The sequence below is a fragment of the Falco peregrinus genome, chromosome 1 (assembly GCF_023634155.1).
Source record: "Falco peregrinus isolate bFalPer1 chromosome 1, bFalPer1.pri, whole genome shotgun sequence".
In the NCBI taxonomy this organism is placed as follows: domain Eukaryota; kingdom Metazoa; phylum Chordata; class Aves; order Falconiformes; family Falconidae; genus Falco; species Falco peregrinus.
The window spans coordinates 46,806,086-46,828,683 of NC_073721.1; the positions used below are offsets into that span (position 1 = coordinate 46,806,086).

At 65.7% G+C, this 22,598-nt stretch overlaps 2 protein-coding genes across 2 annotated transcripts; both read left to right on the forward strand.

Annotated features, from left to right (window-relative positions):
* Nucleotides 1-8,588: 8,588 nt before the first annotated feature.
* AJM1 (apical junction component 1 homolog) lies at nucleotides 8,589-17,865 on the forward strand. Its single transcript, XM_055793921.1, is given in 4 exon segments — nucleotides 8,589-8,905; nucleotides 12,486-12,559; nucleotides 14,380-14,802; nucleotides 14,804-17,865. Coding segments are annotated over 2 exon segments (3,246 nt in total). The 5' UTR covers nucleotides 8,589-8,905; nucleotides 12,486-12,559; nucleotides 14,380-14,442; the 3' UTR covers nucleotides 17,690-17,865.
* A 986-nt stretch (nucleotides 17,866-18,851) lies between these two features.
* On the forward strand, nucleotides 18,852-20,173 carry PHPT1 (phosphohistidine phosphatase 1). The gene is made up of 3 exons (XM_055793826.1): nucleotides 18,852-19,023; nucleotides 19,287-19,411; nucleotides 19,785-20,173. The coding sequence occupies exons 1-3, from the start codon at nucleotides 18,864-18,866 to the stop codon at nucleotides 19,875-19,877; spliced, it is 378 nt and encodes a 125-aa protein (XP_055649801.1). The 5' UTR covers nucleotides 18,852-18,863; the 3' UTR covers nucleotides 19,878-20,173.
* Nucleotides 20,174-22,598: the final 2,425 nt, after the last annotated feature.

Genomic DNA, 22,598 nt, shown 5'->3' on the forward strand with positions numbered 1-22,598 from the left:
GGCGGGCGGTTTGATCTCCGCAGGCTTCACAGCGTGCCTTCTGTGCTGGCATCCCCGTGGCTCCCCAGCTGGGAGCAGATTTTAGCAAGACCTTCCAGCTCAACTGCACCCGAGTGGCGTGGAGCTGTCTGATTCCTCTGTATGGATTGTGCTTGTACATCCTCTCCCCAAGGATTCCTCCTGTGCAAAGGCAGCACGCTCACAGCATCTTTCTCCCTCATGGCCCAGGTCTCCTTAGCACAGGTGCCCATCCCTGCTTGCTAAATCTCTTGCTTGTGTTAATCTGTGTTAGTGGCTGTCACAGAACTCATCCCTGCAAGAGAATCAAGCTGCTTAGCACTGCTGCTGAGCTGCGTACCCTACCCCTGCGTGGCACAGCCTGTGCCGAAAGGGCCACGTCTCCTGATGCTCAACGTATGGCTTCCTCCAGCCCCTTGTCAAGACACCAGGTAGAGGAACAGCACAAGGACGGACTGACAGTCCTTGCAGCTGCCACCACCCCCGGACTGGTTCAGTTTTCGGCATCCCTGCGGAAAGCTGTCCATCAGCCTTCTGCCCTGAGGCTCAGGAGCTGTCTCATAATTGTCGTCCAGATTTATTCCTGGCCAATTTATGCTTATTTGTTCCTTTGCCAGCACTGTTGTTTAAATACTGCTCCCCCCTCCTAGCCCTGTGCAGACGGGGCTCCTATCCCTGCTCTGCTTTCGTTGTGCTGGACAGGCTGTCCCCCGGCTGTGCTAGCAGCCGTCCTTGGCACCGGCTCCCCTTTGAGTTCATCTTTCTGTGGCCATGCCAGTCCAGATGAGGTCATGCCAGGGCTAGAACTTAATAATCCTGTACAATACATCTCCTGCTGCACCTTGTGATGGGGCTGGCCTTTTTCACAGCTGTGTCCTGCTGGGGACTTGCAGCTAGCAGCCAGCTCACCGGTGCACCAGGTCTTCAGCATTCCCCATGATTTACGACAAGGGCCTCATGCAAGGAGCGCAGCAATCCTGCCCTTTGAGAAATTTGGCTTCACCCTATTTCTGTTGCTCCTGTAAGGTCATAACAAGTTTTTCCCTGGCTTACCAAGGCCCAGGGTGGGAATTTGCTTCTTTCCCTCCAGCAGCGAACGCGAAAAGGCTATTGAAACTTGGGTTTTAGCAGGACACAAAAGTAATGTGGTAACTGAAAAGGTGCTTTTGGAGGAGACCTGCTCTGTGAGCAGCCACAGGCTCCTGGAGGTGCTGTGGGGCCAGACAAACACCTGGGCTGCAGCAAGCCCAGGCCAGGCCAGGCAGAGCTGAAGGGAGGGCAGCGAGCAGGCAGGTGACTGGGCTGGGGACAAGATGTCTAATGTGTGTGTGCTGCCTGCAGCTTCCCTGCAGTCAAGGGTCTTGCTTCTTGGAGAGGCCGTAGTGCTTGCCTGTCCTTCTGGGATGCCCGTGAGCTTGCAAATGAGTGATTCTGGGGAAATCCCGCAGTAGGATGGGCTTAGGGACCAGTTGCTGTAACCTAGCAACAGTCTCAATCATGGCATAATGTAATTAATCCAGTGTTGGCTCTGTCTGCTGCTTAAAAATACCAGGGCAAGTAGTTGAGCCTTTTTAACTTGTGGGTTTGCCTCCAAAACAAGTCTTCAGCATCTCAGGCATGTCATGTGAGCATGGGGTGGCTCACGGTGAGCATCCAGTCTTCAACTTTCAACCACTTCACAGGGAAGTTGCTGAGCAAAGGGAAATAATCCCCTGACACCTTCCGAGAGATGTGGTGGCCGAAGCCCGGGGGTCCCGTAGGTTCAGGCAGACCTTGGTCAGGTGAAATGTGGCGTAGCTGGCTGAAGCTGCAGGTTCAGGCACAGAGCAGCCTGTGGAAAGCCAGAGCACCGTTATGAGTTAAAGCAGGAGGTGTTACCTGTACACACGTGTGCTCTGCTCGGAGCTGTGTGCAGGATGCTGCCGTGGGGCAGCCAGCCAGCCTGGGAACCCAGAAAGCTCCTGGTTATCTCCAAACTGTTGGCAGGTTCTGCTTTACGGTGGGAACAAGGAGGGGAAGCAGTAGTGTGGCTTTCCATCACCACAGAGGTGAGATGAGAGGATGAGAAGGGGGAAGCTGTGTCTCCTGGTGACAGGGGACACCTGAGAGATGCCAGTCTCCCCTCTTCAGCATGCTTCTCCCTGCTCCAGGATAGCATGTGTCGGCATGGTGGAAGCTCTGCCTGCGCCTGAGGTTTGGCCTGAGTGGCAGCTGCAGACGGAGACTGCTGGCGCCTGCAGACTGTCTGCAGGAAGGAGCCAGCAGGCTGGGAAAAGAGCAGGCTTTTCCCCGGAGCTGGTAGGAGAAACACCCCTTGTGCCATTGGCAGGAAACAGCTCCCTGGAAGGGTGCAGGGCGGTGGGCACTGCCCGGTGGGGGTGGGGGGGGGCTGTCAGCCCAGCACCGAGGAGGTCAGTTCGTGCGTCACCGCAGGGGCTGATGATTTTGGGGGAACATGAGCGACTGGTGCTGGCGTGTGGCATCGCTGGGGCAGGCTGGCGTGATGCCTGGCAGCCCTGCCTGGTGCTGGTGCTGCCTGCCCTGCCCGGGCTGCTGGGCACGGCTCCCACCGCGCGCTGCATTGCAGCCACCGGGGGGGTGAGGGCCCCCCAAATGGGGCATCTTCCTGCCTCTGGCACTGCTGTGGGTCAGCAGGTGGGTGCCCTGTGCTTAAGCTCAGGACTCCCTGCCTGCTGGCCTTTGGGGATCGACCTGTCATTCCCCGGGAGGCAGACAGGAGTGTGAGGTTTGCCATCCTCCTTACAGGCAGGGACCCTCAAGGCAGCAGCTGCTTTACAGGCTTCATGCTCATCCCCTTCTGCTACCAAAGCTGTTGGGGGCTGCAGGGCAGGCTCCAGCTCCCTCCCGAGCCCCTGAAGCAGGCAGCAGGGCCTGGCTTCTCCCTTGTTTCAGAGCTGGAGGAAGGGAGGTGATGTGAGGGGAAGAGGAGAAGCTGGAAGGAGGGGAGAGCCCCCCACACCCAGCGTGGGCGTCACGCTGACGCCAGCCAGCTCAGCTGCTCCTTGCTCAGGGAAAATGAGAGCATCTCTCCCAGTCAGGAGCTGCGGGGTACCCAACGGGCAGCAGCCAGGGGCAAGTGAGCAGGCAGGCAGGCAGGGAAGCAGTGAGCATCTCATCCCATCTCATGGCTCTGCCTGCTCCCAGCTGTGGGATCCCCACGTTGCCTTGGAAACGGGGAATTTTGCAGCAGCTTGCAGTGGTGCTGCCTGCGGTGGGGGGGTGGGTAGCGGGAGAGGTCTTCCCCATGCCCATGCCACTGTCCTGCCCCGTTCCCCCAGGCCTGCCTGTGCTGCTCCCCACCTCAATCCCTTGTCCACGGGCAGGGGAGGGGGCATGACAGGTGCCAGCCACTGGCTCTGGCCACCCCAAAGCTGCTCCGCTGGCCCTGCAGTGGCTGCTCAGTTCCCCAACAGGCTGCAGTGTGCCGCCCGCCTCGGGCGGTGAGGACAGCAACTGGGGAGTGATGAGCCTGGGGCGAAGGGAAGGGATCAAATATTAATGCCTGTGTAAATTCAGCAGCGCGGGAGGGAGCAGGGCAATGTGCCACATCCCCAGCACCTTCCCCGTGCCATCCGTGTTGCACACAGGTCCCCAGAAGGGCTCTCTCCCAGGCTGCTGGGGGCATGGCAGGGCACTGGGTGCCCAGCACCCCTGTTTCCCACAGGATGGCCATAGGTGGGTGCCACAGCCCCTGCTGCCTCCCCCTCCTGCAGTGTGGCGGGCGCAGGTGGCACAGCACGGGTCCCGCGTTGCCTCCCAATGCTCGGTGCAGCAGCCCGACCCGCTCCCACAGCCTGCACGCTGCAGTCGTGCACGTTTCTGCAGCGTTTGGGAAGCCAAGCGAGACCCAGCAGCCACCTCCCCACCTGCCTCACCGGAGCTGCTCACGCTCGACACAAGTTGCACCCCAGCCCCGTTTCTTGCTGAGCCGTCACCCCACGAGTGCAATCGCCCTGACTCCAGGCTCGGTCTCACGGGTGGCCCCGAGGACATGCTGGTGGCTGCTGGCGCTGTGCTGTCACTTCCCATCACGATGCCGGTGCTGAGCTGCCCAGCTCAGCCTCCCTCTCAATGCACTGCTCTGCCATGGGGCTGCCTGGCCCTTCACCAGCAAACCCAGTATGGGAATCTCTGTGCTGAGTGGCAGCAGATCCCGAGCTGCCAGTGGGGATCTGCTGCCCCAGACAGCTGGAGCACCCATCGGGCAGGATTAGTCTGCCCTGTCCCCTGAGCTTGCCAGGGCACCTGCGGGAGGGCAGGTTGGCCCCCATCTCCCCAGGCTGGGTCTTTTCGGGACCTGCTGGCCACTTGGCATCTGCCAGCCTGTCACATCCCACTGAGCAGGTCCCAGCGTGTGACTGATGCCGGCCTGCCTGCCGGTCCGTCGGGATGAGCCAGCAGGTTTGGAGCTTCAGCACAAGGTGCAGCCATCTGGGCGAGGATGCTCCACCTTGCCGTCTCAATAATTAGCCCAGCACACACAGCAGAGGTGGACATCATTTCTTTGTGCTCGATGTCCTTTGAATTATTTTTCCTTGGTTGCTTTCTGAGCTTCTCTGAGGAATTGGCTCCTTTTGCTCTCTTGGAGTGGGCCACACTGGGTTCCGCTGACACCACCACACCAGTGCCCCAGTCCTGCTGCAAGACTGGGGCTGGGGGAGTCCTGTGAAAACCCCTTTATTGGAGACCTTCCCTCCCTGCCCCCCTTGTCCTGCCTGGACCTGCTTCCCTGGTGAGGGTCTGGCCCTCCTGGCAGAGTGATCAAGCATTTTGCAAATGCCCAGAAATGTCTTTCTGTCTTCCAAACTGCCCCGTGCTGGCACGCTCAGAGCTGTCCTCCTCCACCCGTGCCCATGTGGTGCCCATCAGCAGCACCTGTCCCTTGTCACATTGCTCTGGCTCGGCAAGTCCCCACTCTCAGCGTGGCACAGGTTTGGAGACTGGCCCCTGTGGCCATGCCCAGCCCCACCGGGGTCAGCATCCCCGGGGCACACGTGGGGGAACCCCGCTTTGGGCACCCCCTTCCTGCTCCGAGCTGCAGCAAAGGGCACCGGGGCTGGTGCCCAGGAGATCTGATACCCTGAGCCAGGTGGGTATTGAATCTCACGAGCAAGCGGGGAGTGAGCAGGGCTTTGGGCCAGGCAGGCGGCTGGTGGAACCAGCCAGCCCTGAAACCTGGGGGGTTTATTTCCATTTTCCTACCGCGCAGCGCTGGGGCTGGCTCTGCCGGGTCACCCTGCAGCCACTCCCTGGCACCCATGGGGACGTGCTGGTCGGAGGGAGGCACTGGTGACATTGTGTGGGAGAGCCAGGGGTGCAGCAGAGCTGGTGACCCTGGCACCAGGACCCGCAGGACAGCAGCAAGGAGGCACCCGGCTCCACCGTAGCCATAGTGGGATGGGTGGCCTTTGAGGACAAGGGTGGTGGGTGGCCCCCAGGCATTGCCTGTCTGCATCGTCCTCCAGCCCTGCGTTCCCAGCTTTCTGCATGGTCCTGGTGGGCTGGTTGTTGGGGAGGACACCCCTCCCAGCCTTGCGGGCTGTGTAGGACAGGTGTGAGCCCCCCCACATGTCCCCCAAGCCGAGTTCTGTCCTGCGCTGGGGGGTGGCCAAGTGCCCAGTGTCACCACAGACCCGCAGTGTGACCTGTGGGCACGTTGTTCCTCTGTGCCTCAGTTTCCCCCTTGGCCAGGGCACAGCAGAACTGAGTCTGTCACATGCAGACACAACGACGGGCACACTTTGTGTGGTGACAGGGTGACAAACCAAGCCCTCGGCCCCAGCCGGTGCCGGCCAGGGCAGAGCCAGGACATGCCGCAGCACCGCGTGTGCCAGCAGTCGGTCAGCGGTTACCATGAACGGCTACAGCTGCTATCGTGGAGCAAGGGTCTGTCACCGGAGACCGGGGCAGGAGCATGTGGGGAAACTGAGTCACGGGGACGCGGTCATCGCTTGGCTCCACTCCCCGTTGGGTCTGGGGCAGGACCCAGCACCGAGCAGACAGAAGCCCCAGCAGAAGATGGGGCTTGCCCCCGCACCAGCCCACCCTGGCTGCTCCTGGCCCTGATGGCGAGCCACAGTGGGGCTGCGCACCCCAGGCACAGGGACAGAGGCTGCTCCTCCCTGGGGACAGGTGCTGGGCCAGCCTTTTTCTTGCAGGATTGCCGGAATGAACTCCAGCTCGTGTCATCCCTCTGGCCGCTCACATGTGCCCCATCGGCAGCGCAGGGGCCCCCGGCAGCTCGGCCAGGGACAAGCCTGGACCTGCGCAGCCATGGCGGGCACCCAACACTGTGTGCAGGGGTAGGGGACAGCCCTGTCCCTCCCCGCAGAGCCCTGCTGCCCACATGGGGCTGATGTGGGGGGCTGTGCCAAGGGGGTCCCCTCCATCTGAGGGGCTGCCGCCCCTGCAGACAGCGGGCAGAGGGCCAGGGGCAGCCCCCTACCCCTGCCCAAGGGCCACGCTGGGGTGTCCCGGCACCCGTGGGGCTGGGCTGGTGCTGCCCCCCCTCCCTGAGTGCCCCAGACTGGGTGCCTGGGGCTGTCACAGCCCAAAGCAGCAGCGTGCCATGGTGCTCAGGGGAAGGTGTCAGCTGCTGCCAGAGCCCCTCTGCCCAGCTCCCAGCGAGCCCTAACAGCCAGCATGGCCACAGCCTCCCTGCTCCTGTGGGATCTTCCCTTCTCTCCCTGCCGGCTGCCCCTGGCTGGAGGAGGAGGAGGTGTCCACAGCCCCAGCCACCTCAGCGCATGCCATGCCACTGCCCTCTCCAGTGGAGTGAAGACGTGCCCATGGTTCACTTGGATCCCTCAGCACTTCCCAGCTGCACAGGGGGAGCAGGTGGTCCCACTGCCCCGTGTCACGAGGTGGGGGGACACAGTCCAGCCCACTTGTCCCCTGCCACAGCTGCAGGGACAGAGGTGGTACCGCAGGGGATGCCCTCAGGGCAGGCATTTAAAGGTTGGACTAGATGATCTCAACCTAAATGATTCTGTGATCTGAGTGCCCACCTGGCAGCATCCTCCTCCACGCTGGGTCTCTAGGCATTCCCATAGGATTTGGGCTCCTGCATCATCAGGGTGACTGCACCCACGGGGGATGCTGAGCCCTGGCACCCCTGTGAGCAGCGAGCTGGCCTGACCCACGCTCCCACATGCATCAGCAGCCGTGCCACAAGCCTCGCTGGTGCTCAGCGCAGGCACAGGGCTGGCTGGCGCGGGCCAGCAGTAGGCAGGGAGCAGATGGAGCATCACAATGGGGGCCGTGGGGGCCGCAGAGGCAGGAAGCCGGGGGCAGCAGGAGCTGCTGAGCCGGCAGCCCAAGCGCTGCATCCTGCAGGGAGGAAAATGGAAGCTCTTGGGGGGGACGACAGCAGGGGGACCCCAGGGCCCTGGGGAGCCGCTCGGCCCTGTCTGTGCAGCAGGGAGGGGCTGACCCTGCTTCCCAGCTCCCAACCCCCCCCAGCTGTTGCACCCCACTCACCTGTGCCATGAGCTCCTGGGGCTTAGCCCAGTCCCAGGCAGGGTACGTGCTGCTGGCCCCAGTGAGCTCAGCCGTGCCCACAGCATCCCCGGGAGCACAGGGAGCATTTCGGGACAAAATGCATCAGCCCGGGCTGCGTTCCTGCAGGAGTCATGGCAACACCAGCGTGCTGCAGCCCCTGTGCTCACACTGCTGCTCCTCTGCCCGGTGCAGGCATAGGGGGTGGCGGAAGGATGCTCCCAGTGCCACAGCGGAGGGGTAGGAGGGTCCTGGCTTCGGAGGATTTTGAAATCAAGCGGATCCCAGTACACACCCACCACGCCGCGACGTGGCGAGTGGCAGCCCTTGGCACTGGGCTCAGAGCCACGTGAGCTCCCGGTGGGTCCCCAGTGCCGAGGCCCCTTTGCCAGGGCACCCGCAGGTGCTGAGCCAGCGGTGCGTTCGGGGCGGTGGGCAGCAGATGCTGGCTCAGGGAGGTGGGAGATGGGGAAACTGAGGCAGAGCTCGGGCACTGGAGCTGTCGTATGCCGAAAGCCACCAGACGCCTCCTTGGCCACCTGGGCACGCTGCCCATCGCACGGCTGAGCATCCCCCCGCGGGGCTCCGGCTGCCCTGGTCCCTGCGGGAAAACCAGGCCACTCCGCAGAGGAGCTTAGCGGGGATTTCGCTGCCCAGTTGGCTGCGGCCGGGCAGGGCCGCCGTGATGTGCCAAGGTCAGGCGGGATGCGGTGCTGCCGGGGGTGGGGACAGGGGGGCTGTTGGCTGGCACCGGGGGCTGCCAGCGCGAGGGCAGGTGCCCGTGAGGGCACAGCTTCCCACGGGGGCGGTGGGCTCGTGGTGCGCGACGTGGGGCTGAGCCCCCCCGGCATCTCTCCAGGAGATGCCTGTGCCTTGTCGGGGGGCACTGGGGGTCCTGCGGGTGCCCAAACCCCGGCTGCGGGGGGACCCTCCCGGGGGATGGCACCGGGTGAGGCGCCCGGGGCGCCGGAGCCCCTCCAGACGCTGCCCCGGCGGGGGGCCGCAGTGGGCGGGGGATGCTGCAGGGGGCGGGGATGGGGATGGGGCCGGGGCCGAGCGGAGCCGGACCGGGACCGGTGATGGGGACCGGGGCCGGGGGCGGCGCCGGTGGGTGGCTCCCGGTCCCGGCCCCGGCCGGTAACTCCGCCTGCCGTATTTATGGGAAAACAAGCGGCGGCGGAGCCGGGCGGCCGCGGCGGAGCGTCGGGCCGTGCCGAGCCGTGCCCAGCCGTGCCCTACCGGGCCGTGCCGTGCCGGGTAGGAGGGCGGAGCCGGGCCGGGCCATGGCCACCGGAACGGCGGCAGCCCCAGCCTAGCGCGGCGGCGGGGATGCGACGGGGGGGCCGCCGGTGCGGTGGGCGCGGAGCAGGTAAGGGGGGCCGGGGAGGGGGCTGGGCCCTGTCGTGCTCCCGGGGGACCCCGACCGAGCCAGCCCCCCCGCGACCTCCTCGGACCGTCGCATCACCTCCCATGCCCCCCTCCCCGAGCCCTCATCTCATCCTGCCGCGTTCCACATCCCCATCCCATCCCCCCGAGACCCCCCCGGACTATGCCATCCCATCCCCCCATACTCCCCCCGTTCCCCCCATCCCCCCATTCCCCGTATCCTCCGGGCCATCTCCATCCCGCGCCCCCGGGCCGAGTCATCCCAGTCCCCCACACCGCAGCCCCCCGTGTGCCCCATCCCCATCCTCATCCCCCTCCTCATCTTCGTCCCCATCCTCATCCCGTCCCGCCGCAGTGCCCGGGCAGGGCCATCTCGCCCCGGTACCCGGCGATGCCGGCCCGTGCTCAGCGACCTGCGCGGCCCAGCGGGCCCGGTGCCACCCGGTGCCGGTGCGCAGCAGCGGGGGGTGCCCGGGGCCACCGCCCTGGGGGCTGTGGGGGGCGGCGGCAGCAGCACACGGGACAGACCCGCTGCCCCCACCACCACCCCGGGGACCGCCCCCGGCACCCCCGACCCTGGCTGGGCACTGGGAACCCACCCGGGGTGCCCCAGGGTGCCCCCAGCCCCCCTGCCCCTGGCCTGACCCGTTTGTGGGTGCCCCCTCCAGGGTGGGGTGCCAGGGCCTGACCGGGGGCAGGCTGGGGTTGGGGTGTCCCTTGCTGCCGCTGGGGTGCTGGTCACCACTCACTTGGGTGCCAGCACTGGGGGTACCCTCCTGGGCTGGGGCTAGGGGTGCTGCTGCCCCTGGCAGGATGAGCCTCTCTGGGAGTGCAGGCAGGGCAGGGGGTGCTGAGGCACCCAGGGGGGCTGTGGCCACTCAGCCGTGCACGCAGGAAGCCAGGGGGGCTCAGAGAATGGGCTGGGGGACATATGGGAGGTGCCAGGGGCACACGGGATAGGGGCATGGGCAGGAGCACAGGGCTGCATGGGTCAGGGCTGGGGGGCATGGGGAGGGGGGTGGAGGGGCAGTGCGGTGTGCATGGGGAAGCAATGCCACAGGGGCACAGGGCGCTGTATGTGTTGGGGGGTGCCCCAGGGGTGGCTCAGAGGAGGGGGTGTCTATTTGCCACATACCCAGGGCAGGGCTGGGGGGGCAGCAGGTTCCCTCGCTGTGGGCAGTGCTGGGTGCCAGCCCCCGGTGTGGGCAGTGCCCAGGCAGCGTGTGCACCGGCAGCATCACAGCAGCGCCCTCCTGGCATGCACATGGAGTGCACAGGCCTGTGGCCAGCGGGGCTGTGTGCTGGCAGTGCCCATGGCGCAGCGTGCACGGGCACTGCACCCATGGCAGCGTGCCGGCGGTACCCCCAGCATCATCTCCACGAGCATGGCGGTTGCAGAGCACACAAGATGCTGCCTGGGCTGTGTTTCCAGATGTGGGCACCGCTGGCGTGCTCAGGGCAGCGTGGTGCTGCTGGCAGTGCCCATGGGGCTGCACGCAGGCAGTGAGCTCAGTGCAATGCAGCGTGTGCTGCCAGTGCGCTCGGGCTGCCTGCGGAGTGGTGCAGTGGCAGTGTGCTCAGTGCACTGCATGTGTAGGCAGCGTGCTGGCAGCGTATCCACTGCAGTGTGCCCAGGCAGCGTGCAGGCAGCGCTGCCTGCCAGCTCGGTGCTCAGTGGGATGTGGTGCAGGCAGCATGTGGGCAGGGTGTGCAGCAGTGCCCAGGCAGCGTGCATGGGGCAGTGCACTGGCAGCATGCTCGGCGCAGTGTGTGCAGGTAGCACCCTTGCTGTGCGCATGGGGTGGGCAGCAAGGTGGCAGTGCCCTGGTGGTGCTGAGCACAGCAGGGGCAGGCTGTGGGGTGGTGCGTGCAGGCAGCTTGGGGCAATGCACGGGCCATGTGGGCACAGCAGGCTGCCAGCACGTGAGGCAGGGTCCTGGCAGCCTACGCTGTACAGTGCACAGGCAGCATCAGGGCAGCATGCTGGCAGTGGGGACAGTGCCCTGGCAGTGCTCGGTGCAGTGTGTGCAGTGTATGGGCAGCACCCGTGCAGTGCGTTTGGTGCAGCGTGTGCAGGCAGCGTGGGGGCAGGCTGCAGGCAGAGCACTGGCGGAGAGTGCTGAGTGCAGAGCAGGCAGGCAGCGCGCTCACCGCGGGCATGGGGCAGGCAGCGAGGGGCACAGTGCCCGGGCAGGGTGCTGCAGTGCCTGGGTGGCGTGCTGTGCTCCGGCAGGGCACTGCACAGCCCCACTGCACAGCCGGCACGTGCCACATGCAGGCAGTGACCCAGTTCCCGGCAGCCTCCCACGGGCCTCTCCGGCAGCCCGTGGTCACTCCCGGTCCCCAGAACCCTCCGGTGGGCTGGAGCTGCCGGAGGCCGAGTGCTCACGTGTGGCATGGTGCGAGCTGCGTGCTGGGCAGCGTGGGGTGCTGGGCTGGGGGTGAGGGCAGCCCCCAGCTGCGGGCAGCAACCGGTACAGGGTTGGGTGGGTGGCACTGGGCTCTGCAGCAGTGCTGGGTTGAGCTGTGGGGTGGCCCTGTGGACTGGCACGGGGTGGGTCCTACTGGGTGCCACTCGGTGACACCATGGGTGTGCTGGAGAGGAGCTGCTGTGCTGGGGACGGGCTGGGCTGGTGTCCATGTGTCCTGCCCAGCAGCGGGATGATGGGGGGCTCTGCAATAAACCACCTGGGCCCTCCCTGGGGTGGGGATGTGGGCATGGGGGCTGGCTGTGTCCCCAGGGGCCACGTGCCCCGAGGGGTGGCTCCTGCGCAGGGAGCTCGTGGACATCAGCAGCTCTGCAAGCGTTGCCAGCTGGTGTCAGCACCCCCAGGGTGACACAACATGGAGACCCTGGGCAGGGAGCCTGGTGTCCACCGAGAGCCAGCAGGGCTGGGAGTGAAGCAGGGCACCTGGTGCCCTCCAGCCAGGGGGTAGGAGAGCAGAGGGGATGCAAAACCCACTGTCTGTGGACGGGACTCAGCGCAGGGGACAGAGTGTGGGAGCACGGTGGCACGGGGCACTGGCAGTGCTGGTGGGGCTGTCCCAGCTCTGCCCCCACAATGGGTAGAGGATGCTCGTGGCTTTGTGGGTGCCCTGCTCTCCCTGTGGTGCCACAAAGCCCGGCTCCCCCCGGCCCCCTGCAGCGCTGCCGCCCCAGCAGCCTCCCCACACACCCGCAACCCACGCTGCCCTCGCAGAGGAGGAATAATTTGGAGGAATAATTTGGAGAAACCATGGCAACCCCGTGCAGCTCTGCAGGCGGTGAGGTGCTGCTGGGGTGCGGGGTGGGATGTGACAGTGCCCGTGGGATGCCGGTGCCCGTGGGATGTGGTGCCTGTGGGATGCGGTGCCTGTGGGATGTGGTGCCCACGTCCCCCAGGCACAGGGTTGCGCACGGGGGCTTTACTGGGCTACAGTTCAGTCAGGCTCAGCAGGACTGTGGCTGCAGGGGTCTCTCAGAGCGCTTGATGTCCCCCCAAGGCATCCCATGGCCCAGGCAGCCGCCCCTCTGCCATGGCTGGGGGGTCCCCAGCACCTGACATGCCTCTTTTATTTTTCAGTGCTGGGATGGAGCCGCCGCGGGGTCCTCAGCCAGCTCAGCCCTCCCACTCCCTCCCTGCTGCTGCCGGACCAGGTAGGACCCTGGGCTGTGGTTCCCTGCCCACCAGCCACCCCGATACCATGGGGATGGGCGTCCCAATGCTGCTGTCAGCATCATGGCAGCGCGGGGTGCTGTCTTCCTGGATCTGGCCCAGCTCCTGAGCATTTTAATGCAGCAGGGCCAATGCTGAGCCACTGCTATGGGGGCAAACCTGCTCCCCCAGCCCCGGAGGCACTGGGATTCCCGTCTCCCTCTGGCATCGAGCTCTCCCCACCACATGGACAGACACCCCCAACCCCACTGGCTTCACCTCACTCTGGCATCTGTTCTCCCTGGCCTTGGGGCAAGACAGGGCTTTATCTGGGTAACAAAGGGGGACCCAAGCCCCCCTCCCTATCTTTGCATAGTCAATACTTCTTCTTGCCAAATAAAATTTGTTCCTTTCCTCCCAGAAATACCTTCCCTGTGGTCCTCTGCTGCTGTTTAAAGCCAAATGCATTTTGCTGGCCTTTTCCACACAACTTTAGTGCATTGTGGAGCAGCTGGTGCCCACCTGCACTCCCCGGTGGCCAGGTGGCCAAAAAAGCAAAGATTCATGGGATGTGATGAGCATTAAAGCCAGCCAGGTATCCCTGCCGTGAGCAAAGCTGGGTGTACGTCTGCTCAGTGCCAATGGCAGCCTGCAGCCGGCTCTCAATGGGCTGTTGGTGAAGGTCAGTGCCACAACCCACCAGGTCCTGCGGGCAAACCACCTTGTCTGCTCTCCTGGTCATGCTGGGGAGCTTGTGCTGACGTCTCCCCTTGCCACACAGCTGTGTCACGCATGTGGCTTGGGTCTCTGCCCATCCCAGCCACCCATGCAGCATCGGCCTGGAGCAGGTGGGATGCATGGTGCTGGTGCATGGTGGGTGCCAGGACCCATGTCCCGTGGGAGCTGCAGCTGCCATCCCACTCACTCTCCAGCCCAGGAGACGTGTCACGGTTACAGACATGGGAGAGGACAAAGGTAGTGGGTGCTCAGCCAGCACAGCCCCTCCAACACAGGGTTGTTGCAGAGGGACCCTGATCTGTCCTGCTCAGAGCTGTGGGAAGCAATGGAGCAGTCGCTGCTGGCACACAGTGTTGGGGTACCCAGCACAGCACCCCTCTGCCAGCACCCAGTGGCAGCTGTGAGCAGCCAGGACTGTTGGCACCCCACAGAGGTGTTTGTGGGCCATGGTGGGTGCAGCTGCCATGGCGGGAGGTTGTTGTTCCTGGCCCCCCTCAGAGCCCCAGAGCTGCGTGGGCTTCCCAGCCCCCACAGTGGGTGCTTATGGTACCCACCCCTGGGTGAAGCTCCTGCCTGCCCTGCCTACAACGCTGGCACTGGACACAGCGTATGCTAGGACGTGGGCATGCGTGGTCCCAGGAGACTCCACAGCCACTTGGATGTTCACAGCAGGGGGCCAGGCATGTTCCCCATCCGCTATGGAAAACCCTGTTGTTGGGTCCCCCCAGCCCCATTTCCATGATGCTGCAAGAGGCTCCCCATGTCCTGCACCCCAGGAACGTAGGCACGGCGGTCGGTGGCCTCCTCTCGCTACAGTGAGCTGGCACCCCTCCCCGGCTGCCCCGTGGCAGCCATCTGCTCTGTTATTTGCACTCCGGATTTGGGGCCTTTTTCCAGCTTCTTCCCCCAGTTGGGATCCAACTATTAACAGCAGCAGTGGAGGCTGGGACGCCCCCGAACCCTCATTTCTGAAGAAGTGGCCAAAAGCCCACCCCGAGCCAGGAGCTGTGGGGATTTACCCAGTGCCATCGTGGCTCCCCGAGGTCCCCGCCAGGATTTAGGCGCCTCGTCTGTTCTCTTGCAGGGCCGGCTGCCTTCCTCTGAGGCCGTCTGAAGGGGAGCTGGCGGGAGAAGAGTCGCTTTTAAGATGACACGAACAGACCCACCTGACATCCTGGTGTCTACGGTGTACCAAGACATAAAGGTGGCCACCACAGCCCCTGGGGATTCGATCGTCTGCCAGCCCCTGGCACAATGTGACGCCTCCATGTCTTCGTCCTTGCCCCGCGAGCCGCAGCCCTTCAACAAGCGCCACTGCAGGAGCTTTGACTTCCTTGAGTCGCTGGACGAGCAGCTGGGCGCTCCTCCTCAGGCTATGGAGCGCCCCTGCCCGCGCCCCGGCACCCCCGAGCCCACGCCAGGACCACCGGGCAGGCGGGCGCCGCCGAAGCCGGACCCTTATGCCTGCAGACCCCCTGCACCAAGGAGCGAGCCCAAGCGACGCGCCCCGCTCAAAGAGCGCGCCGCGGGTGAAGTCCACCTTCACCCCCGTGCCCATCGCCGTCTCATCGTCACCGCCGCCAGCCCGGCGCGGGCGGGAGGCGCTGCGGGTGGCGCGGGAGCCCTCCCGCACTGAGCCATCCCCACGTCGCGAGGGCCAGGTCCCCCTGCGGGCGCTGGCTAACGAGGTGCACCCCATCAAGCTGCAGCCACAGCGCAGCAGCGTCAGCCGCATCTCCCCGCTCTGCCTGGGCAGCAACTGCTTCGAGGAGGGGCCAGGTGCCAAGGTGGGTGCCAGCCCCCACGTCAAGTGCCGGGTGGACATCAAGCCGGACGAGGCGGTGCTGGTGCATGCGGCGCGCAGCCTGCGGGCAGCCCAGAACCGGCAGGAACCGCCACGCTGGCCCCGCGCGCCCGGGGCTGCCCGCAGCCTGGCGGTGCCGGGGAGCAGGCAGGCATCCACGTCCCGCACGCCCACCCCCAGCGACTCCTACAGTGGGGACCCCCCGCTCCTGCCCTATCCCGGTGAGTACTACGAGGCAGACCCTCGGGCACTGGCGTACCAAACAGTGCCGGTGCCAGCCTCGCGGGAGTTCAGGGAGTACCCTGAGAGGGGCTGCATGACCTTCTCGGCTGCCGGCGGCCCCGCCAAGTTCTTCTATGCAGAGGATGCGGTGCGGTGCCCCAGCCCCGCTGTGCCCCTCCGCAGCTCTGGCTACGCCAGCTACCCCTACCCCGGCCGCCACGCCATCCCCTCGCACTTCTACACCGAGGACCCAGCCAAAGCTGCTGTCCACACGGTGCCACCCCGGACGTTGTACGTGGACGAGGCACGGGGCTACCCCGTTCAGGAGGCACCCACCCGTGCCTTCTACGGGGATGAGCCCCGCTTTTACGCCCCCCGCGGCACCCCTGTCAAAACCCTCTACGCCGAGGATGCCCGGACGTACCCGGCTCTCGGCTCCTCTGCCCGGGTCTTCTATGCCGAGGACTACGGGAAGTACCGGGAGCGGGAGATGCTGTCGCGGACGTGTCCCCCGCCCCGCAGCGCCCAGCCCTTGCACTTCAGTGACTGGTACTGCCCCGAGCGGAGCACGATGCCCTACCAGACCTTGCAAGTGTCACGCTTCACCCCACAGCCGGCCGGGCGTGAGGCCATGGTCTCCTCCTGGCACGCCAGCTACGGTGTAACCCCCCCACGGCTGGGCCGGGAGACCCAGCACTACTCCAAATCCTGGGATAACATCCTGGCGCCAGCGGTGCGCAGGGAGGAGGTCCTGCAGCGCGGGCGCAGCTACGAGAACCTGCTCGCCCAGGAGCACCACCGTGCCTTATCCCCCGAGGAGCGCCGGCAGCCGGTGGTGATCAACCTGTCGAGCTCACCCAAGCGCTACGCAGCCTTGTCCCTCTCTGAGAGCTCCATCCTCGAGAGGGTGCACGCGGACGGTGGCCGTGGCCCCCCGAGTCGCTCCTGGTATGTCACACCAGAGATCACCATCACCGACAACGACATCCGAGCAGACGGGCTGGGCAGGAGCGAGAGGCGCTCGGCCAGCTGGGATGTGCTGGATGCGGGGCGGGAGCGCGGTCCCTACGCCGTGCCCTGTGCCCCGCAGCCCGTCCCCAGGGAGAGCAGCTCAGGGCGCCAGCGCAGCCTGGAGCAGCTTGACGAGCTCATCACTGACCTTGTCATCGACTACAAACCGGCACCAGGCCACCGCGCCGGGGACAGGGACAGCCTCGCTGAGCAGCTCAAGCAGCTTCTGAGCACCAGCGCCCCAGGGCCCCCGCGGCGGGGCGAGGGCAGGAGGGTCCCCCCCGCTGTGCCCGAGGGACCCCGACCCACGAAGGAGCAGCCAGGTCCCAGCTCCCGCGCCAGCGCCCCCCGCCCCCCGCCTGCCCCGCTGTCCGTTGGCCCCTTCGAGAAGTCCCCGGAGAACTGCTCGCCCGACCTGAGCGCAGAGGAGGACGACATGATGATGTGCTCCAACGCCAAGTGCCGGCGGACGGAGACCATGTTCAACGCCTGCCTCTACTTCAAGTCATGCCACAGCTGCTACACCTACTACTGCTCCCGGCACTGCCGCCGCGAGGACTGGGACACACACAAGGAGAGCTGCGTCTATGGCCGGGTGGGCAGCGTCTGCCGCCACGTCCTGCAGTTCTGCCGGGAGAACGCCGAGGTGCACAAGGCCTTCTCGCGCATCGCCAAGGTGGGCTACCTCTCCCGCGGCCGCGGTGTCCTCTTCCTGGGCTTCCCCAATGCTGGCTCGGCTGAGAACTTCCTCCAGTTCGGGCTGGAGAGCCTGCTGATGTCTCCCACCTACCTGTCCCTGCGGGAGTTGGAGAGCTACTCGGACAACCTGGGGGAGTATGCCCGGGAGCTGCGGGAGACGGGCAACCAGTATGACCCTGACGAATGTTTCCTCCTGAATGTAACCGTGGCCGTCACCCAAAAAGTGCCAGAGAGGCCATCACCGAAGACACAGGTGCCGACGGTCAGGAAATATGCCAAGGTGGCCTTAGCCTCCTCCAGCCCTGAGAAGAAGATCCTGAAGAAGGAGCGGGACATGGAGACGTTGATCCTGACCCCGCCGCCTGGCACAGCGGACATCGACAAGGAGGGGGAGGAGGGCCGCAAGGCACGGGAGATCTGCTTCATCAACATCCAGCGGGAGCTGCGCATCCGTGGAGTCTTCCTACGGCATGAGTTCCCTGCCGTCTACGAGCAGCTCTGCGACTTCGTGGAGAGCAACAAGCGCTTCACCCCCACCACCATCTACCCCATTGACAAGAGGACGGGCAAACAGTTCATGTGCATGATCATGGCAGCCTCTGAGCCCCGCACCCTCGACTGGGTGGCCAGCCCCAACCTCCTGGACGACATCATGTGAACGTGGGGTGGGGACCCCTCTGGCACCCCCACGTCACCCCCCCCACCCCCCCCTTTGTAGATAGGTGTTGCCCTGTCAGTGCGGTGGGACGGGGACCCCCTCTTGGATGTGGCATTGGGGGAAGGAGGCGGTGACAGGCTGCAGGCAGCCGGAGCTGGCTGGGGGTGGGGGGCTGGAGCCAGAGCAGCGGGCAGGGGGCCGACTGGGCTGGGGGGTGCTGTGGGGTGACGGGAGCATGGGCCATGGAGCACAGGTCCCAGCCAGCATCCTGGCAAGACCCCACAGAGCCTTCTCGGGATGAGCGGTGCTTGACCAGAGTGGGGGTACCCCCCAGAGCTCTGCCCACCTGCACACCCCCAGAGCCCCCCACATAGGCCCGGGGCCCTGCCCAGCCCCCACAGGGGCCCCATGGAGCACCCGGCCCACGGGTGCTGCTGGCAGCCCTGCGGTGTCGGTGGCAGCGGCCCCTCGGTGGTGGGAGCACGCTGCTGTACGACCTTTAGGTGCAGCGGGGACCCTATAGGGGGTGGCTGCCAGGCACCCTTGGGTGCCCCCCGTAAGGTCTCTGGTGGGGTACGGCCCCCGCACGTGGGACAGGGCTGGGGGGAACCTGGGTACTGCTGCAGCTCTGGTTGTGCCCAGTGCCGGGGGGCCCGAGCCCGGGGGTGCCGGGAGGCGGCAGCCGGGGGAGGACAGCCGGCGGCGGGCTGTGCGCAGCAGTGGGGCCGGCCGCCGCAGAGGGGCAGCGGGGGGGACTCGCGGGTGAGGGGGGGCGGCATGCCAGGCGGGGACGGCTTCGGGGCTGCCCGAGAGGGTGTCAGGGCAGATGGGGGCGGGGGGTGGGGAGGGGCGTGTTAAGCCGGGGTCAAGGCAAAGCTGGCACCGCGCCGGCTCTCCGCCACCCCCCGCTCACGCAGGGATGCCTCACGGCCCCGCACTCCCGGCCGCCCTACCCGCGGGCAGCCCACTCCCCCTTCCCTGCGGCGGGGGCCGGTGCCCCGGGACGCCCCCCCCAAGCACGCCCTGGTGCTGCCGCAGCGTGCTCCCCCCGCGCACGGCTCCCCGCCACCGCCGGGGGGCGGGGCCTGAGGGCTGTGGGCGGGGCCCAGGGCGGGGCCTGGCGCTGGTTGGCCGGCGGGGCGGAAGGGGCGGAGTGAGGCGGCGGGGCGGGGCGATGATGGCGGCGGCGGCGGCGGCGGCGGCGGGGCTCGAGGGGGTGGCGGACGTGGAGATCGACGGCGACGGCGTCTTCAAGTACGTGCTGCTGCGCGTGCGCGCGGCCGGCGGGCCCGGGAAGGATGTCGTGCGCGGCCACGGCTGGGCCGAGTACCACGGTGAGGGGCGCGGGGCACCGGCGGCCGCGCTCGGGTGAGGGGATGCGCGGGCCGGGACACCGTGGGGTCGGCATCCCCGGTGGGGCGGGCGGGATCCCCGGTGGGGCTCCATCCCGCGGGTCCGGGGGGACTGGGCGGGGCTGCCCCGGGGACTCCCGTGGGCGGTGGATCAGCCGGTGGGTTCCTGCGCCCCACCTCCCCCTCCCCCCGCCGTTCGACCCCCGCCCCACGCGTGCATCGCCCCACGGCTCCCTCCCCCGCAGCCGACCTCTACGAGCGGACGGCAGAGGAGCTGAAGCAGCAGGGCCTGGGCTGCGAGTGCCTGGGGGGCGGCCGCCTCTCCCACCGCCCCCAGGAGAGGAAGATCCACGTCTACGGGTACTCGGTGGTAAGCGGGGTGCGGCAGGGCGGGGGACACCCACCCGGGGACGCAGCTCGTCCTTCCCGACGGCAGCCCAGGTGACTGTGCCAGCCCCCGGGGCACCGCATCCCCTCGGGAGCAGGGAGCCGGCAGTGCCCACATCCCCCCGGGAGGGTATCGTGATACTGGTGCCACGTTTCCCGTTCCAGGGTGGCACTGTCCCCCTGCCTGGGCGCTGTGCAGTGGCGGGACCCGGCTGAGCTGCCCACGAGCTGCTGCCACCCAGGGATCGGAGCCGATGGGGCTGGCACAGGCACAGGCTGCGCTGCCGGGGGTCTGCCGAGCTCTGCCAGGGGTGGTAACTGCGCCAGCTCAACTTCAAGACCCTCTCCTCCACCAGGGCTTTGGGCGAGCGGACCACTCGGTGACTACGGAGAAGCTGAAAGCCAAGTATCCGGACTATGAGGTCACCTGGGCAGATGAAGGCTACTGACCTGCTCCGGCCGGGCAGCGGCACCAGCCTGGAGCTGGTGTGGCCAGACCCGGCGTCGGGGTGGTGGCAGCAGGCTCGCTGCGCTTAGCCGTGCTCAGGGCTCTCCTGGTTTTAATTTGTATTGAACTCGCCCGTTCTCCACCATCACCGGACTTCCCCCACACCGTGGGTGCCCCCCACTTCCCCAGCGCAGCAAAGCCTTGGTGAAGCCGGTGGGTGCTCTGCCCCAGCCTCCCTGGTGATGAGGGGGTTTGTCCTACACGTGTATGTGAGAATTAAACACGTTAGGGAGCGCAGCTGCTCGCGTGGTCACACGTTCATGTCATGGCTTGGTCTGCTCCTTCCCCCAGGTCAGTGGGAGTGACCCCCTTGGGGTTCCAGCCTCTTGGGGGGCGGGGGGATGCTGAGCCTGGAGCTGGCAGGGTCTGGGGTGGGGACAGCAGAAGGTGTGTCAGGATTAGTGTGGGGAAGGGCTGAAGAGAAAGCGATGGGTTGCATGCCTGGCAGAAGGAAGGGCAGGGTGGTCCCAGGGGAAGGACCACCCTCTTCTCCTGCTGCGAGGGAGCTGAGCTGCCTGGGCGTGTGGTTTGGAAGAACATGCCTGTTCCCAGCCTGGCACGTGGTTATGCCTTGAGGTCAAGCATCCTCCTTGACTTCAGCCCTCCGAACAGCCAAGACTCGCTCCTGCTCCCTCAGCATTTCCCAGGGGGACCCTGCTTGCACTCCCAGTGAGACTGGGGAAAGGTGCTGGGGCCTTCGGTGGCAGGAGAGCTCGAGGGAGATGTGCAGGTCAGGTTGGCGGGGTGGACCGCTCAGTTGCTGTGCCATACAGGGCTGGGGCTGGAGGAACCACGCTGTTCTCACCTCATAGAACAGTGCTACAATTCTGTGTGCTCCCAGCTCCTGTCTGGATGCTTTGCCTGCTGCTACCTTCCTGCCTTCCCTTCTTGCCGTCGGGGATGTGGGCTACCTAGACAGGAGACTGTTCCTCTGTGCCCGGAACCATGCAGGGTTAGCGTGACCTGCTGAAGCTCAGCCCCTGTGCCTGATGTCCAGCCCTAAACTCAAGAGGTAGATCGTGCTGGGTGAGGATGAGCTCCATGCGCTAGGCTGGGGGTGCAGGACCCGCTGCCCAGCTGATAGCTTGGGGCTGGAGCTGTGTCTCTTGTGGAGGATGGCGCCCACCAGCCTTGTGAGGTGGCGGAGGGGGAAGAAAAGGGGCTAAACCCAGGTGCCCAGGACATGCACAATGTTGCACTGGGCCCACTCTAGAAAAATAACTGCTGTGCCGAGACCTGCAAGGTGAGTGTCACCCAACAGCCGTGTGTGCACTGAGTGCTGGGGGCCGTTCGGTGGGGTCTGGGTGCCTTGGTGTTGGTCACAGGGAGGAGCACAGCTTCCCTTCAAGTCACTGAATCACCAACTGTGGAGGCACCTCTGGATGTGGCCAGGTAGTGTTTGAGCATCTGCACAGATGTGGACCCCACTGCAGCCTGGGTAATCTCTGATTTTGATGATCCTCACAGGAAAAAGGTTTTTCTTAAGATTAAGGAGCATTTTTTGTTCTTGCTTCATTGTTTTCTCTTGCCCGTTCGGGGCACTTGCTGCTCAGAAGATGCTTGGCTCCTCTCCGCTCCCACCTGTCAGGTCTTTATACACACGGGGGACATCCCCCTGCACCTTCTCTTCTCCAGACTGAGCCACCCCGGCTCTCTCAACCTCTCTCATGGGAAGACCAGTCTCTTCGCAATCATCACAGCTGCTAGCTAGATCTCCAGCGTGCCCACGTCTCTAGCAGGGGGGGTCAGCATCCCCCTGTGTCTCCCCAGTGCAGAGGGGAGGGATCAGACCTGGAGATGCTCTGCCTACGGCATGCAGGAGCCTGGAGGCTGCTTTGCTGGAGACCATGGCTCTGGGTCAGCTTGGTGCCTGCCAGGTGTCCAGGCAGCAGGGGAAGGGCAGGGCTCCTGCCTGGGGGTGCTGCTGGCCCCAGGGCGCCCAGCCTGGGAGGGCACAGGGTTGCTGGGTTCCACCTGTCCTGGCTTATGCTGGGGGAAGGAGCTGAACCCTGTGTTTTACTGCGCCTGATGCAATCGTGCTGCAGTCTGTGGTCCAAGGCCATCAGCGAGGAGGGGAGAAACCTCCAGGCTCACCCTTCAGCAGCAGGGGCCCGTCTCCAGGCACAGGTCCTGCCGGCTGGCAGCGAAGACAACAGGGCAATGCCAGCCCCACACAAGCCCTGGCAGCAGCACCCCCTGCCCAGGTGGGGAAACTGAGGCAGGGCAGCGGTTGCCATCACCAGGCAATTCCTGTGGTTCTGTGCAGGGATCTGGCTGCCGAGTGATGGCTCCTTCTAGGCTGGACAACCCTTCCTGGGCCTCCTCCGGGTTGTTCTGCCACAGGAGGGAGTCGGAGCTGTGCCCCTTCACCCTGTGGCAGTCATAAGGTGGGTGGCCCCGATGCTCCTGGAGGACAGGGCAATGCAAGTGGGGGTGAGGGAAGGCTCCTGCTGGTGGCACCTCTGGGTCCCCAGGGCTGGAGGCTGCTGGCTGGGAAGAGGGGAAGGGCTGGAGGGAGGCTGCTGGCAGCCTGCCAGGCTCTGCGCTGACCTGGGCACTCGGGGCTGCCAGGGTGGGCAGGCTGAGACCCTGCTCCTGCCTGCCATCGGTCCCTGAGGCTGGGCTGTGCAAGGCCAGTTCAGCTGGGTGCTGCGATGGGTTG

Coding starts and splice junctions, on each gene's coding strand:
- PHPT1 (XM_055793826.1), top strand. CDS start 18,864: ATGATGGCGGCGGCGGCGGCGGCGGCGGCGGGGCTCGAGGGGGTGGCG. Junction 19,024..19,286: donor CGGCTGGGCCGAGTACCACG/GTGAGGGGCGCG, acceptor CCTCCCCCGCAG/CCGACCTCTACGAGCGGACG. Junction 19,412..19,784: donor ACGTCTACGGGTACTCGGTG/GTAAGCGGGGTG, acceptor CTCCTCCACCAG/GGCTTTGGGCGAGCGGACCA.